Source organism: Ursus arctos, unplaced genomic scaffold (assembly GCF_023065955.2).
Source record: "Ursus arctos isolate Adak ecotype North America unplaced genomic scaffold, UrsArc2.0 scaffold_20, whole genome shotgun sequence".
Taxonomy (NCBI): domain Eukaryota; kingdom Metazoa; phylum Chordata; class Mammalia; order Carnivora; family Ursidae; genus Ursus; species Ursus arctos.
In genome coordinates this window covers 28,188,813-28,201,724 of record NW_026622875.1, presented here as the reverse complement: position 1 = coordinate 28,201,724, position 12,912 = coordinate 28,188,813, and the positions used below count along the sequence as shown (strand labels likewise).

The following is a 12,912-nucleotide window of genomic DNA, read 5'->3' as shown; positions in this document are numbered from 1 at the left end:
TACAGATGTCAACTACAGTCACTATCCAACATCAGGGCACTAGGACCCCAGGTTTAATAAATTTAGGTAAGATACATGTAGATTTACATAGATATGTATGATAAGGCAAACTTTCTAAACAGATGGCTGAGAAAAGATTCTTTAGCGGGACAACTGGGTAACAGAAAAAAAATCAAGTAAAATATTTAATCCATTTACCAAAACAAGCTCTCAGTTTGACTCAATTTGACTAATATAGATAAATATCACAAGATAAATTGCAGAGGTAGATAAACTTGGAAATGTAAAAATTATAAATCTCTAACAAAAAAACTTTTAAAGCCTTAAGCATATGAAAATATATTCACATCAGCTATGACACAACAGCATAATGCAAAAACTAGATAAAGATGTCATTTTAATTTATAAGAAATGCTCAGGAATAACAAGCTATAAACAAACCACTCACAGAAAAGAAATTACAACTAATAAATCATACAAACAACAAAGGAAAAATGGTTCATCCTTTTTAATAATCAAATGCAAATAAAACCATTTCTTAAAGTAACAGTTTATACCTAAAAATGTAATAACATCTCTTAAATGATAACATTTCTTGCTGGTAGGTTTCTGTGACGTTAGAATACATTGCTATTGGCATTATAAATGATAAATTCTGTGTCATTTCTGGAAAATAATTTGGAAATATTCAGTAAGGGTCATAAACATGCACACATTTTTATTTATTTTTCTCTAATTCATCTATGAGTGGGGGGGAATGATTTGTTACAAGAGTTTGACCTTATGCAATCGTGGGAGCAGGTTGAACAGTCTCTATGACACTACTGTCTTTGCATCTGCTCTTGGAGCTTGAGGAGGAAGCAGCCAGGAAGGGAAGATGTATGTAACGTGAGGGAAGATCAAGAACAATCTGGAACCTCAGTCATGACCTGGAGCCCAGGTGTGAACTGAAGTCCTGGTCTGTTACTGCTTGTGACCTTGACGGTGTTCCCTAGGTCCAGTGGCCTTCCTGTCCTTTTACTTCTGTGCTAACTCCCTCCTTTTCCCAAGTTAATTTAAGTTGGGTTCTGATACATGCAACCAATAGAATATTAATTATATATAATACATACATATATAAATACATGAGTATGAATACATATGTAAGAAAAAGAGGGAATGGGGAAAAAGGAGGCAAGTATATAGAGATGTAGCACTAAATTCGGAAAAAGCCAGGTTACTTCAAATGTCGATTAATAAATGAATTTAGGGGCACCTGGGTAGCACAGTCATTAAGCGTCTGCCTTCGGCTCAGGGCGTGATCCTGGCGATCCTGGATCAAGTACCACATCGGGCTCCTCTGCTGGGAGCCTGCTTCTTCCTCTCCCACTCCCCTGCTGTGTTCTCTCTCTTGCTGGCTATCTCTCTGTCAAATAAATAAATAAAATCTTTTAAAAAAATAAATGAATTAAAACCTGATTTCCATGATGAGTTGAGAAATGATCCACTCTCATTTCTGAGAAGAGGCTGTGAGGTTGCTGTTTCTCACGAGAAGGAAGGAAGGCTGGGCTGACAGATACTTGAAGAGGGAATCCAGATCTGTGAGTGCAAACCATTTCTTATGGATAGAAATATTTGACAATTCATTCACTCACTTATCCAAACATTTATTGAACACCTACCTGTGGTAGGTATTTCTCGAAGTTCAGCAGGAACTTTCAGCAGGAAAACACATACACACACACACACATATACATGTCCACGCCTTGATAGAGCTTACATTCCAAAGAGGAGGGCAGGCTGTAAACAATGAAAGTTGTGTCAGGTGGTTGATAAGGGTTAAGGAAAAAACAAAGGGGAGTCAAGCATTTATGTATGAGGTGGTAGTTTTAAGATGTGGTTGGAGAGAACCTGGCTGAGAAGGTGACATTTGAGCGGACACTAGGGAGGGAAGGGGGTCTGACCCATGCAAGTGTCTATGGGTCAAACATCCCTGGCAAAGGGCTAGGTTAGGAGCTCCTTTCATGGTCTGGTCTCTTCTCTTTCAGGCAAATGAAGCAGATGCTGTGACCCTTGAAGCAGGTTTGGTGCTTGAGGCGGGCCTGCCCCCCTTCAACTTGAAGCCTGTCGTGGCAGAATTCCAGGGGTCAAAAATTGGTGCGTTCTCTCTGGGGCCGCAGGTCTCTGGTTTGACCCTGCTGTCATGGGGGGTGGGGAAGGCAAGGGTCCCTGTCAACATTACACCTGAAGGGAACAGAATTGCTGGAGCTCTTTGGATGGAAGAGGTCTGTCATCTACACTGACCCACAAGGGCTGGAATGTTGACTCTCCCTGGGAAACTGTGAACTGTGTGCATCCTGATGGAAGTGTCTTTGGTCCTGCTGGATAAGTGGGGGCAGTGCTGTCTGGGGTGCATCGCCTGCCCAGTGGGGCTGCACCACTGAGAGGCCCATGTCTGGAGACACACAGATCTGGACAGCCTCTTTCCTGTGCTGAGTCCCCTGCAGGTACTAGAGAACATGGGTCTGTGAATGCCGTGAGGAGAGTTTTTTGGGGGGGGAGTCGAAGAATAAGGCTTTGCTTCTTCCCCATACTTGTCCACTAGTGTCATCAGTGTGTGTGAGCACAGCCCACCTCAATCAGACTCCAACTTGCAGAGCCCTGGCAAAATCCCGGGGTCCCCCCTGCATCCTTCCTCTCAGACCTTTGCCTTTGTGTCTGGGCTGCAGACAGAGAAGCAGAGAAGGGAGAAAAGCCTTTGGGGGAGAAGCATAACATCACAATGACTGAGAGCTGGAGATCTCCCTGAGAATGCCCTGCAGACCCTGTAATAGCTGGTGGGCCCCACCCCCATGTCTCCACTGGCTTGGAGGGGCTGGCAGAAAGGCACTACTGTTTATTGTCTTGAAAAGGGACTCCGCCCCCCTCCTGTTTCAAAGGCTTTTCTCTTTTCTTTTTCTACCTGTTCATCAGGGGATGGTGCAGATCCTAGGATTCCTTAAAGTTGCCTGTTGCACACACTCTGAAAGATTAGTTAGCGACAATGTGGTATCTTCCTTTAGCCCTTCTTTCTCTCTGCTCCTTTGCAGATCCACAAACCTCCCATTATGCTGTGGCCATGGTGGAGAAGGGCAGTGACGTCCAGCTGAAACAGCTCCAAGGCAAGAAGTCCTGCCACACGGGCCTAGGATGGTCTGCTGGGTGGTACATCCCCATCCGGACACTTCTTCCTTCTGACTCTGTTGGAGAAGGTAAGCTGGCTAAAGCCGGGTGCCATTAGGCAGGACTCCTACTCCAGTTGCCCACAGGGACTGTAGTGGGACCATACAATCACTATTAGGTGTACCAATTTCACGAACTGCAAGATGAGATGAGGACAACCTTCTTTAAATGTGACTATCTGGGTTTGCTGCAGCAGCAACCTTTGGGAGCGGGCAGCTGAGTCTTCTCTCAGCAAAGGTACCTTGGTCTGTGAGCTCCTGACAGCCCCATACCCATAGTAGTCCCAGTGGTTTGGCTTGGCAAGGGCCACCACTGAGGCTCATGAGAAAGGGGAACTCTCTTCTGGCTTCCCAGGAAGGCTCACTAGGGATTATAGCCAAACCACCAGCAGTTAGGCCTCAGTGCTTGGGGTAAGGGCTTGGGATGGGGGCAAGAAGAGAGGCGTGGTCTGGAGCCATGCTTTTTTTATGTGTACTTCTTGTTCAGTTATGATGAGCCAAAGGAGCCTAGGGTGCCTCTTGAGCCCTTGGAAGATGATGGCCAAATCTTTCTGTACTTTTGAGGCCTGCCAACTCTGCAGCATTCATGTTTTGCCTGTGATAGGGACGGGGGCTACTGGGGTCAGATGGAGTGCTATAGCTTGGGCCATAGCTCTGACCCTGTGTGCCTTTTCTTGGGGTCTCCCTCGCCTCAGTGTCAGACATTGCTGGAATGTCTGTGTGAAAGCTTGTGAGGTGGCTGTTGTCATACCCCCCTACCCACCACCGGGCAAGTTATCCCAAGCCCCTCCCATGGATTCCTGGAAGAGGAATCCCCATAAACTACCACAGCCCCTGGACCCAAAAGGGAGAGGGATGGGTGAGACCATGTCCTGAGGTAAGGAAAGATGGTCAGGGTCCCCTGCTGTGTCTGGGGTTCTGCCTGCCACACCTAGAGACTCCATGGTGGTGAGTTAACAAGGTGAGTGGCACTGGGATTGCAGCTTGGTTCCGTGTAGGTCAGCCGCCCTTGTGTCTTGAGTGGACAAGCTAGGAAGCATCTGGGGGGCTGGAGCCCCAGGATGACGCATTAGTGTGATGCCTGAACACACGGGGACCCCAAGCCATCCATGTCCTCGGTTACAGGCACTGTTGGCCACCTTTACACATCTGCTTCCTCAGGATGGTCCTGGGAAGTGTGTGCAGCCTCATGGGCTCTCACGTAGGGCCACTCGCTCACACATATGTGCAACTTGGAGAACCCCAGCCGGTTCATGCCCTGAGGTCCTTATGTCTGTGTTAAGCAGCCACAGCAGAAATGGCCAAGTTCTTCTCCGGCAGCTGTGTCCCCTGTGCAAACAGGGAGGTGTTCCCCAAGCTGTGTCAACTGTGTGCGGGGAAAGGGACAAACAAGTGTGCCTGCTCCTTCCAGGAACCATACTTCGGCTACGCAGGTGCCTTCAAGTGAGTGGGGACACCACCCCTCCTCCCCGCTCCTCCTCACTCTGATGGCAGGGAAACTAAGGTATAGGGAGTGGACAGGGCCTGCCCAGGCCACCTAGGGTGTCAGCGTGAAACCCAGGGTTCTGAGTGCCTCCCATGGCCTGCCCTCACTCCTAACCATCCTGAGGAGCAGTCTTCTGTGTGGGAGCCCCTCTTCTCTCCCTACAGCCTAGGGTCCGTGTGTTACCTTCCCGGACCAAGGAGACCTAAAGGGACAAAACTGTATCTGGGACTCTGGGATTCACAGACACAGGCTTGGGCTTCCAGCTGGGCCAAAGGCCAGGACCTCCCGGCTTGCTTCTTTCTCCCTGAGCATCTCCCTGTGTCATGAGCATGCGCCTGCCTCTCCCCACCTCCCTCTCAGGCCCCTGCAGGCACCTCTCCGTGTCTGTAAGAGACAAAGCTACTGCTCCAAACCAGAACAGAACTGTCCAGAAATCCAAGGCTGTCCTGAGTTTTTATCCTCCATATTAGGCTTTAAGCCTTTATTTCAAAACCAAACAAAACCAAAAAACGCCAAAAGAACAGTCGCTTTAGGCTGCTTTTAAAGGGGAAGGTGAGGGTCCTGCCTTCACATCATCCCTCCCTACAGTTACCTGGGTTGTGGCTTACAGAGCTCCTGCCTGCTTCAGACCCAGCTTGGCTGTAGAGGTATGACAGCCCCTCAGATAGGGCCATGGCCTCTGAGGATGCACTGAAGCCTGGGAAACTGTGGGCAAAGCCCTATGAGCCAGTGGTCAGGGCAGAGCCTCACAGGGGTTGCACAGGGCAGGGGTGAGCCCAAATCACGGGAACTGGCCTAATGATTGCTGTCTTGTTCTTCAGGTGTCTGCAGGACGGTGTAGGGGATGTGGCCTTCGTGAGGCATACGACCGTGTTTGGTAAGTGTTGGATGGAGGAAGAATCACATGAGCCATACGCTGACCAGGGGAGCTGGTTCTTGCCTGAAAGTTTCCCTGCATTTAGAGATGGATGATGACAAGACCGTTAATGAAATAGAGTTTCTGTATAAAAAACATTTCTGTTACTCGTACTTTGCTTAGTGTTCAATTTGTTCAGCTTGTAAATCTACTAAACAAATTTTCTGAACATTTAAACAGCATTTACCAATTAATAAAATGAAACAAGTTTTAATAATTCAATTCTCTCAGCCACTGCAATATCCATTTCAAATGTAATCACACTCTCTGAATGCTTCAGTGTAAATGGTTCCTAAGTGCTATAAACACCTTAAACAAACAAATTATAATGATTTCAGAACTGACGAGCATGCCTACAATTAGATGTATTGCAAAGCATTATTACTGTGGACAAAAATATATTTCTTTTTTGTTTCTACGTTAAAAAAAACCCTTTAAAGAGTTTTGATCAACATCAGAAAGAAATGAAAAAGCAACATAAATTTCAGACAAGTTGAAGTTACAGAATCTGGGTTTTGTTTTGTAACCAATTAAATTTCTATCAGATACAGAATACACCTGTTATCACTCAAGATATTTAAACCAAATGTATATTCAGAATGCTAAGTTCATTTTTAAGATAAATTCTACCTCAAGGGGAATTTTAAGTCCTCACTTTTTACGTGGGCCTTAGTTTCTTACAACCTAATGCCTTTCTCTAGCATGAAATAGGAGCTTGATGTCCTTTGTTCCCTTGTTCAGCCATTCACAATTCACTGTCCCTTCATTATTACACACTGACCTGGTTTGTTAGCACTTTGGCAATTGAGGTCTGTCTTATTATCAGTACATTTAATTAGTGGGGTCATCTAGGGGTTTCGTTTCCCGGAATCAAGTTGTTTCAGATCCTTGTCCTTGCTGTTTCTTCTGGTCACTCCAGTGAGTGCAGTTATGTTGCCAGTGGGCAGAATCTTCTAACACTCACCCTGAAGTGTTTGAAAACATCTTCATGTTCTGAAAACACCAGGTTGTCCCAGAACGTCCTGGTTTACTTTTGCCGAAAGTCACTTGTCTGCTAATATATAAGATCACTTGCCGCCTTTTAAGTAGTTTATGACTACCCACCAGGCTTTTGGGGGGCAAACGAGTGTTGGTGGGAAGCTACTACCACCACTGGGCCCCTGAGTGATGTTGAGAAGTTCTTTCTTTCTGAAACTATGAGATCATATTGATTCTTTTAATTTAATTCTGACGTTGCTAAATCATGTAAGTTTTTTCTTTCAATATAAAGATTTAAAGAGTATTTTCTCTACGACATACCTAAGTAAACTTATAACCATTCACAAGAACTCTAATTGTACTCCTTCTCTTTTAGGATGAGAGTGTATGAACCCCATAACCCTCTATGAATTGGCCAGGGCCGCCAACACAAAGTACCACAAACTGGGTGGCTTAAGCAACAGAAATGTATTGTCTCACAGTTTGAGACGCTAGAAGTTTGAAATCAAGGTGTTGGTAGGATTGGTTCCTTCTGGAGGTTCCTTGCTTCTCCCCTAGTTTCTGGTGGTTTGCTGGCCGTCTTTGGTGTTCATTGGCTTCTAGTCATATCACCCCACTCTACCTCTTTCCCTTCAAATGGCATTCTCCGTGTGTGTGTGTGTGTGTGTGTGTGTGTGTGATTTTTTATCAGAATACCAGCCATACTGGATTAGGGGCCCACACTACTCTAGTGTGACTTCATCTTAGTTAATGGCATCTACAATGACTCTGTTTCCAAGTAAGGCGACATTCTGAGCTACTGGCAATTCAGGATTTCAACATGGAAATTTGCGGGGGACACAAGTCAACCCAGAATACCTTTGAATACCTAGACAAGGGGAACCAAAGAACTTGTTTTCCTCACAAGGTTATCTGGTCTTCTTTGTACCTATAGAGTACACTGACTGGGCCCCTGGGCCTCCTTCAACTCTTCCCCCACATTTCCCCAGCAGGCTCTGCTTCCAGGGTGGTAGTGCTGCTGTAGTAGGGGGACCTTGACTGTCCTAGCGTGGCAGTGCATCAGCCTCAAACTAGCTGACAAGTCACCTTCAGTCTCTGAGCCTAAGTCTCCACATCTCTAGAATGAGATCATCCTATTATTGGCCTCCTCTGGTTGCTCTGAGGAGTAAATCAAGCAGAGCATGGAGAGCCTTGAGCACAATCTTTGGTGGGCTGTGAGTGCTCAGAAAACATTTGCTATCATCATTCATATCAGCAGAGTTACAGGTACGTGGGGATACCCGGAGGGGACCTGGGCAAGCGTGCCTCCCAGCCCCGTGTCTATCTGCAGGGAGAATAGTCATTTTGCCTCCCGATGCCTCAGGTTCCTCATAGGTATAAAACATATTTGGAAAAGATTCTCTTTCAGTCCTCTTTGGGTGGTTAAAAAATTATTAAAGGAGACAAATTAGGTGATACAAACAAACTTGAACATTTCATGAAGTGGACAGGCTCCTTTTGGAGAACTGCGAAATGGGGTGGAAGGCAGGGAGCTTTTATAGGATAAAGAATAAGGAACATGAAGAGACAAATAGAAAGTATCTGATTGGCTGGGGCCACACAGGAAATCTTGTCTGCGGTGAGGGGGCCCAGAGTTGGCTTAGTGTTTGGGGACTGGCTGACTGAATAAACTTTGTTTCTGGTCAAGTGGAACATTTACAGGGACACAAAAGTTATCTGGATTTTGGCTTGCTTATGTGGCACCCAGGCAGGAGCAGGGCCTAGAAAGTTATTACTAAAAGGTCAAACAGTTTGTGATTCAGAGAGCAGCAGGGCCCATGGCCCATGGCTCTGCCGCAGTTGGCTCATCTGGGCTTTCCTCCTGCAGAGAACCTGGCAAACAGGACTGACCGTGACCAGTATGAGTTGCTCTGCCTGGACAACAGCCGGATGCCTGTGGATAAATACAGGGACTGCAACCTGGGCCTTTTCCCTTCTCATGCCGTCATGGCTCGAAATGTGGGAGGCAAGGAGGACTTGATCTGGGAGCTTCTCAACCAGGCCCAGGTATTCCCACCCTCCATCCTTACCTCCTACTTTGTGTGTGTATGGGGGGGGGGTGTCCCTGCTTAGATTTGGGGCATTTTCTTACATTCCCTTCTAGCCACTCTGAGAGTTCTTTTGGGTGTAGGACAGGAACCATGTCACACATCATCTGCTTCACTGAAAAACTGCTCAGTCTGTATATGTTGTAGACAGCAGAGGCCAAGAACCCCTCACCTGGTGTCATCGACTCCATGGACCAAAGACTCCATAGAAGTGCCTCGTTGCTCCATTTTTTTTCTTTTCAGTACTAAAGGGGTCCTCAGGATGTGGGGTAGATGCCCCTTCTCCATGGAGTGTTCCCCTATTATGTTACTGGCACGTGATCCTGCCCTCCTCACTTCCCTCAGTGGCAGGTTCCCCGGCCATGAGCATTCTCTCTGTCTGGTATTGGTGGCAGTCTCTTCTGGCCAGCTCTCATTCATTCCCTGTGCCCTCTCTGTTGCTGCTCTCTGCTCAGCACTGGGGATTCAGAGATGAAGTAGACAATGACATGCTCTTGAGTTGCTCCCAGACAAGTGTGAGGGACATGATGGGTACACATACAAATTATCACCAGATGAAATGGTACAACCTTGGGCATATGGACTGTGTACTTTGTAGAGGACAGAGGAATTGATTTGCAGGGTATGTCTAGAAAGATTCTTGAGCCCTGGGAAGGAAGCTCTGTGTACCCCTAGGAAGGGGGGGTATTTACCAGTGAAGGCAGCAGGTGACATTTCACGTAGAGCCACCACAAAAGCAAAAAGCAGACAGACATTGGAAAGAGCTTGAGGGTATGTGCTATAGTCAGGAATGGCTTTGGGCCAGTTAGTGGGAGTTGTAAGCAAAGGGCCCTTCCATTTTTTGAAGGCCAGAAAGTTCTCAGCTGGTCCTTTAGTGGTAGGCCTGAGGTCAGAGAAGAGCCCAGGACTTCTAACCTCCAGGCTTGGTGGCAGGTGTTGGACCGCCAGCTGTTCTGGGATGAAGACCCCCAGAGCTACTTCAGACAGTCAGCTGGCCAGGAGTGAGGCAGCCTTCACTGCCTGCCCTGTGAGAACAAACCATTGGAGAAGGGCAGCTGCCTGGCACATGGCAACCATACCTCTTGGTGTGGATCTCGGGGAACAGCCCCTGGCAGTTTCCCTGAAGCTGCATATGGCAGACCAGCTGGTATTTGGGTAAACCTTTCCTTGGAGAGAGGTGGGAGAACCCCGGGAACCACAGGGGCTTTGGTGGGCTGGGTGATTTGTCTTAGCTCTCAGGTGCTCATATTTTCTCCCTTCCAGTTTTCCTTGTCTGGTTTTGGGCTTGTTTTCCCTTGCCCTTGCTATGCCAGCTTCCCTCCTTCTCTGTTTCTTTTATCCTTTGAACAGGAACATTTTGGAAAAGACAAGTCAACAGAATTCCAGCTCTTTGCCTCTCCTCATGGGAAGGACTTGCTGTTTACAGATGCTACCCATGGGTTTTTAAGAGTCCCTCCTAAGATGGATGCCAAGCTATACGTGGGATACGAATATTTTGCTGCCATTCAGCATCAAAGGATAGGTATGTAAAGTCTTGGAAGGGCAGCAGAGCAGGAAAGCCAGAGAAGCTTTCCCAGTGCCTGCAAGCCTCGCTCACCCAACCTTCACTGGCCCATGGAGCCCAAGGGAGCTACCAACTGCACTGGGTTAGTGAGGGGATTTTCTGATGAGCTGGGGAAAAAACCTGAATTATGAGATCACAAAAGGGTTTTGAAGACCTTCAGGTAACAGTGAACTTTAAGTAATGATGGCTCTTGCTCCTGTGTATTAACCAGAGTCACCCCACCCAGTGGCGGGTCTATATGACAGGGAAACTAGCACATCCCAAACTGAAGTGGGAACATGGCCTCTGCCAGTATAAGGAGTGAAACTAGAATTTCAGAGGGTTAATCCAACTCTTGCCTTCCTTTACATACCAATGGTTCATTTCTTCTTTCTTTACTTTTGTCTTCATTTAGTCAACCAATAGTTAATGAACATCCACAAAAGCCACTGTGTTAGATGTGGGCATACTGTGGTGAACAGACATTAGGTGAAGGGGAGAGCAATCAGGTCCACCCAAAGGAGAACATGTGACTACCAACTGGGGAATGCTACTGGATGGGAGAACCCAGTCCTGTCAGAGCAAGCTCTGGAAGGTCCTGACCTTCTGGTGCTCAGAAATGGCTTCCCTCAGGAGGATATACTCAAGGAGATGAGGTCAGGAGGGTGGGGAGCTGCTCTGCCTTCACTACTTTTTCTGTGTACTGAGTCCCCCATTTCTCCTGGAGGGTGATAGGCAGGAATGGAGCAGTGATATGGGTGCGAGACATGCCCACTCTGCTGCTGTCAGTGAGGGCCCCATTGGGCAGCCATTCTGTAGCCAGTAGTAGTAAGCTCCCAGACACATCTTCGGACTTCTTTTGGATGCCTGGCTTTTCTCCACCTGTCCTAGGTGTGGAAGACTCCTGGAGGGCACTGTGGTGTGCAGTGGGCCACCATGAGAGGGTCAAGTGTGATGAGTGGAGTGTCGTAAGTGGTGGTGCCTTACAGTGTACCATCAAGGAGACCACTGAGGACTGCATCGCTGCCATCGCAGTAAGGAGGGCCCCACCTCCACAGTTGGGGTTGGACATCCAGACATGTGGCCTCTCTGCCCTCTTCCCATATGTCTTCCTGGTGGCCATGAGACTAAGATGCACCTGTTGTGTGCTGCCCCCACTCTCCAAAGCCCCACCCAACTCTACTGAATGTGCCTCTGTAGCTCAGGCTGGCCCAAGACTCAGACTCCTTAGGTGTTCAGCTCTGGAGTTCTGGGAGCTCTGAGTAGTGTCCTTCCCAGGAGCTGCAGGAAGTGGGGTGACATCCCGGGGGGTGGTCAGGGCCCCGGTGGATTGTGAAAGCAAATCAACCTCAGTCCTTGAGTTGGAAGTATAATTTTTTTTTTCTGGTGATAAAAATATTATATGCTGGAAGAGAAATGAAAAATAAATAAAATCATTCACAACTTTATAACTCAGAGATCATTACCACATAATTTCTGAGTTATGAAGTTGTGTTATTAGCTTTCCATTTCTCTACGAGCAGATAATATTTTTGTGATTAGAAAAAATAAATTTATAATAAAAGACTAAAAAACTGACAAACTCAGGAGACACACATTCTTCTTTAAGAAGATCTTTATTTTGATAAACCTTCCTGGGACTAACCCATACATTAAGATCTTGCAATTTATACAGTCTCCTAAATGTGTCAGTTTTAAGGATTAAATGAATTTGAGTGCTCAGGACATTGCCTAGCATATAGTAAGCAGCAATAAATGTTATCTATTGTTATTAATTGAAGTCAGCACAGTAGGTGCACCTTCTTAGGGAATGGAATATTCATTTAAAATGTTTTTAATGGCTGGCTGCACAATATTCCACTAAGTATTTCTGCCTCAATTTATTTAACTGGTTTCTAAATGTCTACGTTTGAATTATTTCCAAATCCTTTGCTATTGTAGATACTATGGAATTGAAGATTTTTGTTCTATAACCTCAATATTTCTGGGTATACCTTTAATAATAATAATAGCTAATATTTTGGAAGTTACTTACTATGTACCAAACATGTTTATGAGCTCTTAACTTGAATTAACTCATTTATTTATTTTAAAGATTTTGTTTCTTTATTGTCAGAGAGGGAGAGAGAGAGAGAGAGAAAGAGAGTGTGCACAAGCAGGAGGAATGGTGGGCAGAGGGAGAGGAAGAGGGAGAAGCAGGCTCCCTGCTGAGCAAGGAGCCCGATGTGGGACTCGATCCCAGGACCCTGGGATCATGACCTGAGCTGAAGGCAGACACTTAACCAACTGAGCCACCCAGGCATCCCACATTAACTCGTTTAATCCTCACAATGAGCCTATGAGCCCATTTTATGGATGAAAAAAGTGTGTATAGAATAGTTTTTAGGTATGTGTCCTTTGGAATAGTCAGATTCAGGAGGGTGTGTGGTATGCTGGTTAGGAGCAGAAGCTAAGGAATTAAACTATTTAAGTTTTAGTTTTAGTGACCATCTATTGGAGAAATTATTTAACTTCTCTCTGCTTTACTTCACTGGTGTATAAAAGGGAAAGAATTATAGTACCTACCTTATTGGATTTTGTGAGGAATACATGAGATAATCACTGTAAGGTGTTTAGAAAGGGCCTGGCACATAGTAAAGGCTTGGTAAGTTTTTGTTTGTATAGTTGCTACTGTTCTAAGATAGATTTCTAGAAGGGCAGTT

General features: G+C 46.2%; 1 protein-coding gene across 4 annotated transcripts in view; it reads left to right on the top strand.

The window, feature by feature from the left end:
- Positions 1-12,912, top strand: part of LOC113253950 (inhibitor of carbonic anhydrase) — a 61,091-nt gene that overhangs the window by 32,495 nt on the left and 15,684 nt on the right. For 2 of the 4 annotated variants that reach the window (XM_057316031.1, XM_026497051.4), the window contains exons 3-9: positions 2,028-2,136; positions 3,069-3,230; positions 4,487-4,643; positions 5,508-5,563; positions 8,448-8,626; positions 10,018-10,189; positions 11,102-11,244. In XM_057316031.1, the coding sequence (XP_057172014.1) occupies positions 2,028-2,136; positions 3,069-3,230; positions 4,487-4,643; positions 5,508-5,563; positions 8,448-8,626; positions 10,018-10,189; positions 11,102-11,244 (978 nt within the window). Of the gene's footprint in view, positions 1-2,027; positions 2,137-3,068; positions 3,231-4,483; positions 4,644-5,507; positions 5,564-8,447; positions 8,627-10,017; positions 10,190-11,101; positions 11,245-12,912 lie in introns of all 4 variants that reach the window. The other 2 variants (XM_057316030.1, XM_026497050.4) reach the window with 1 other exon arrangement.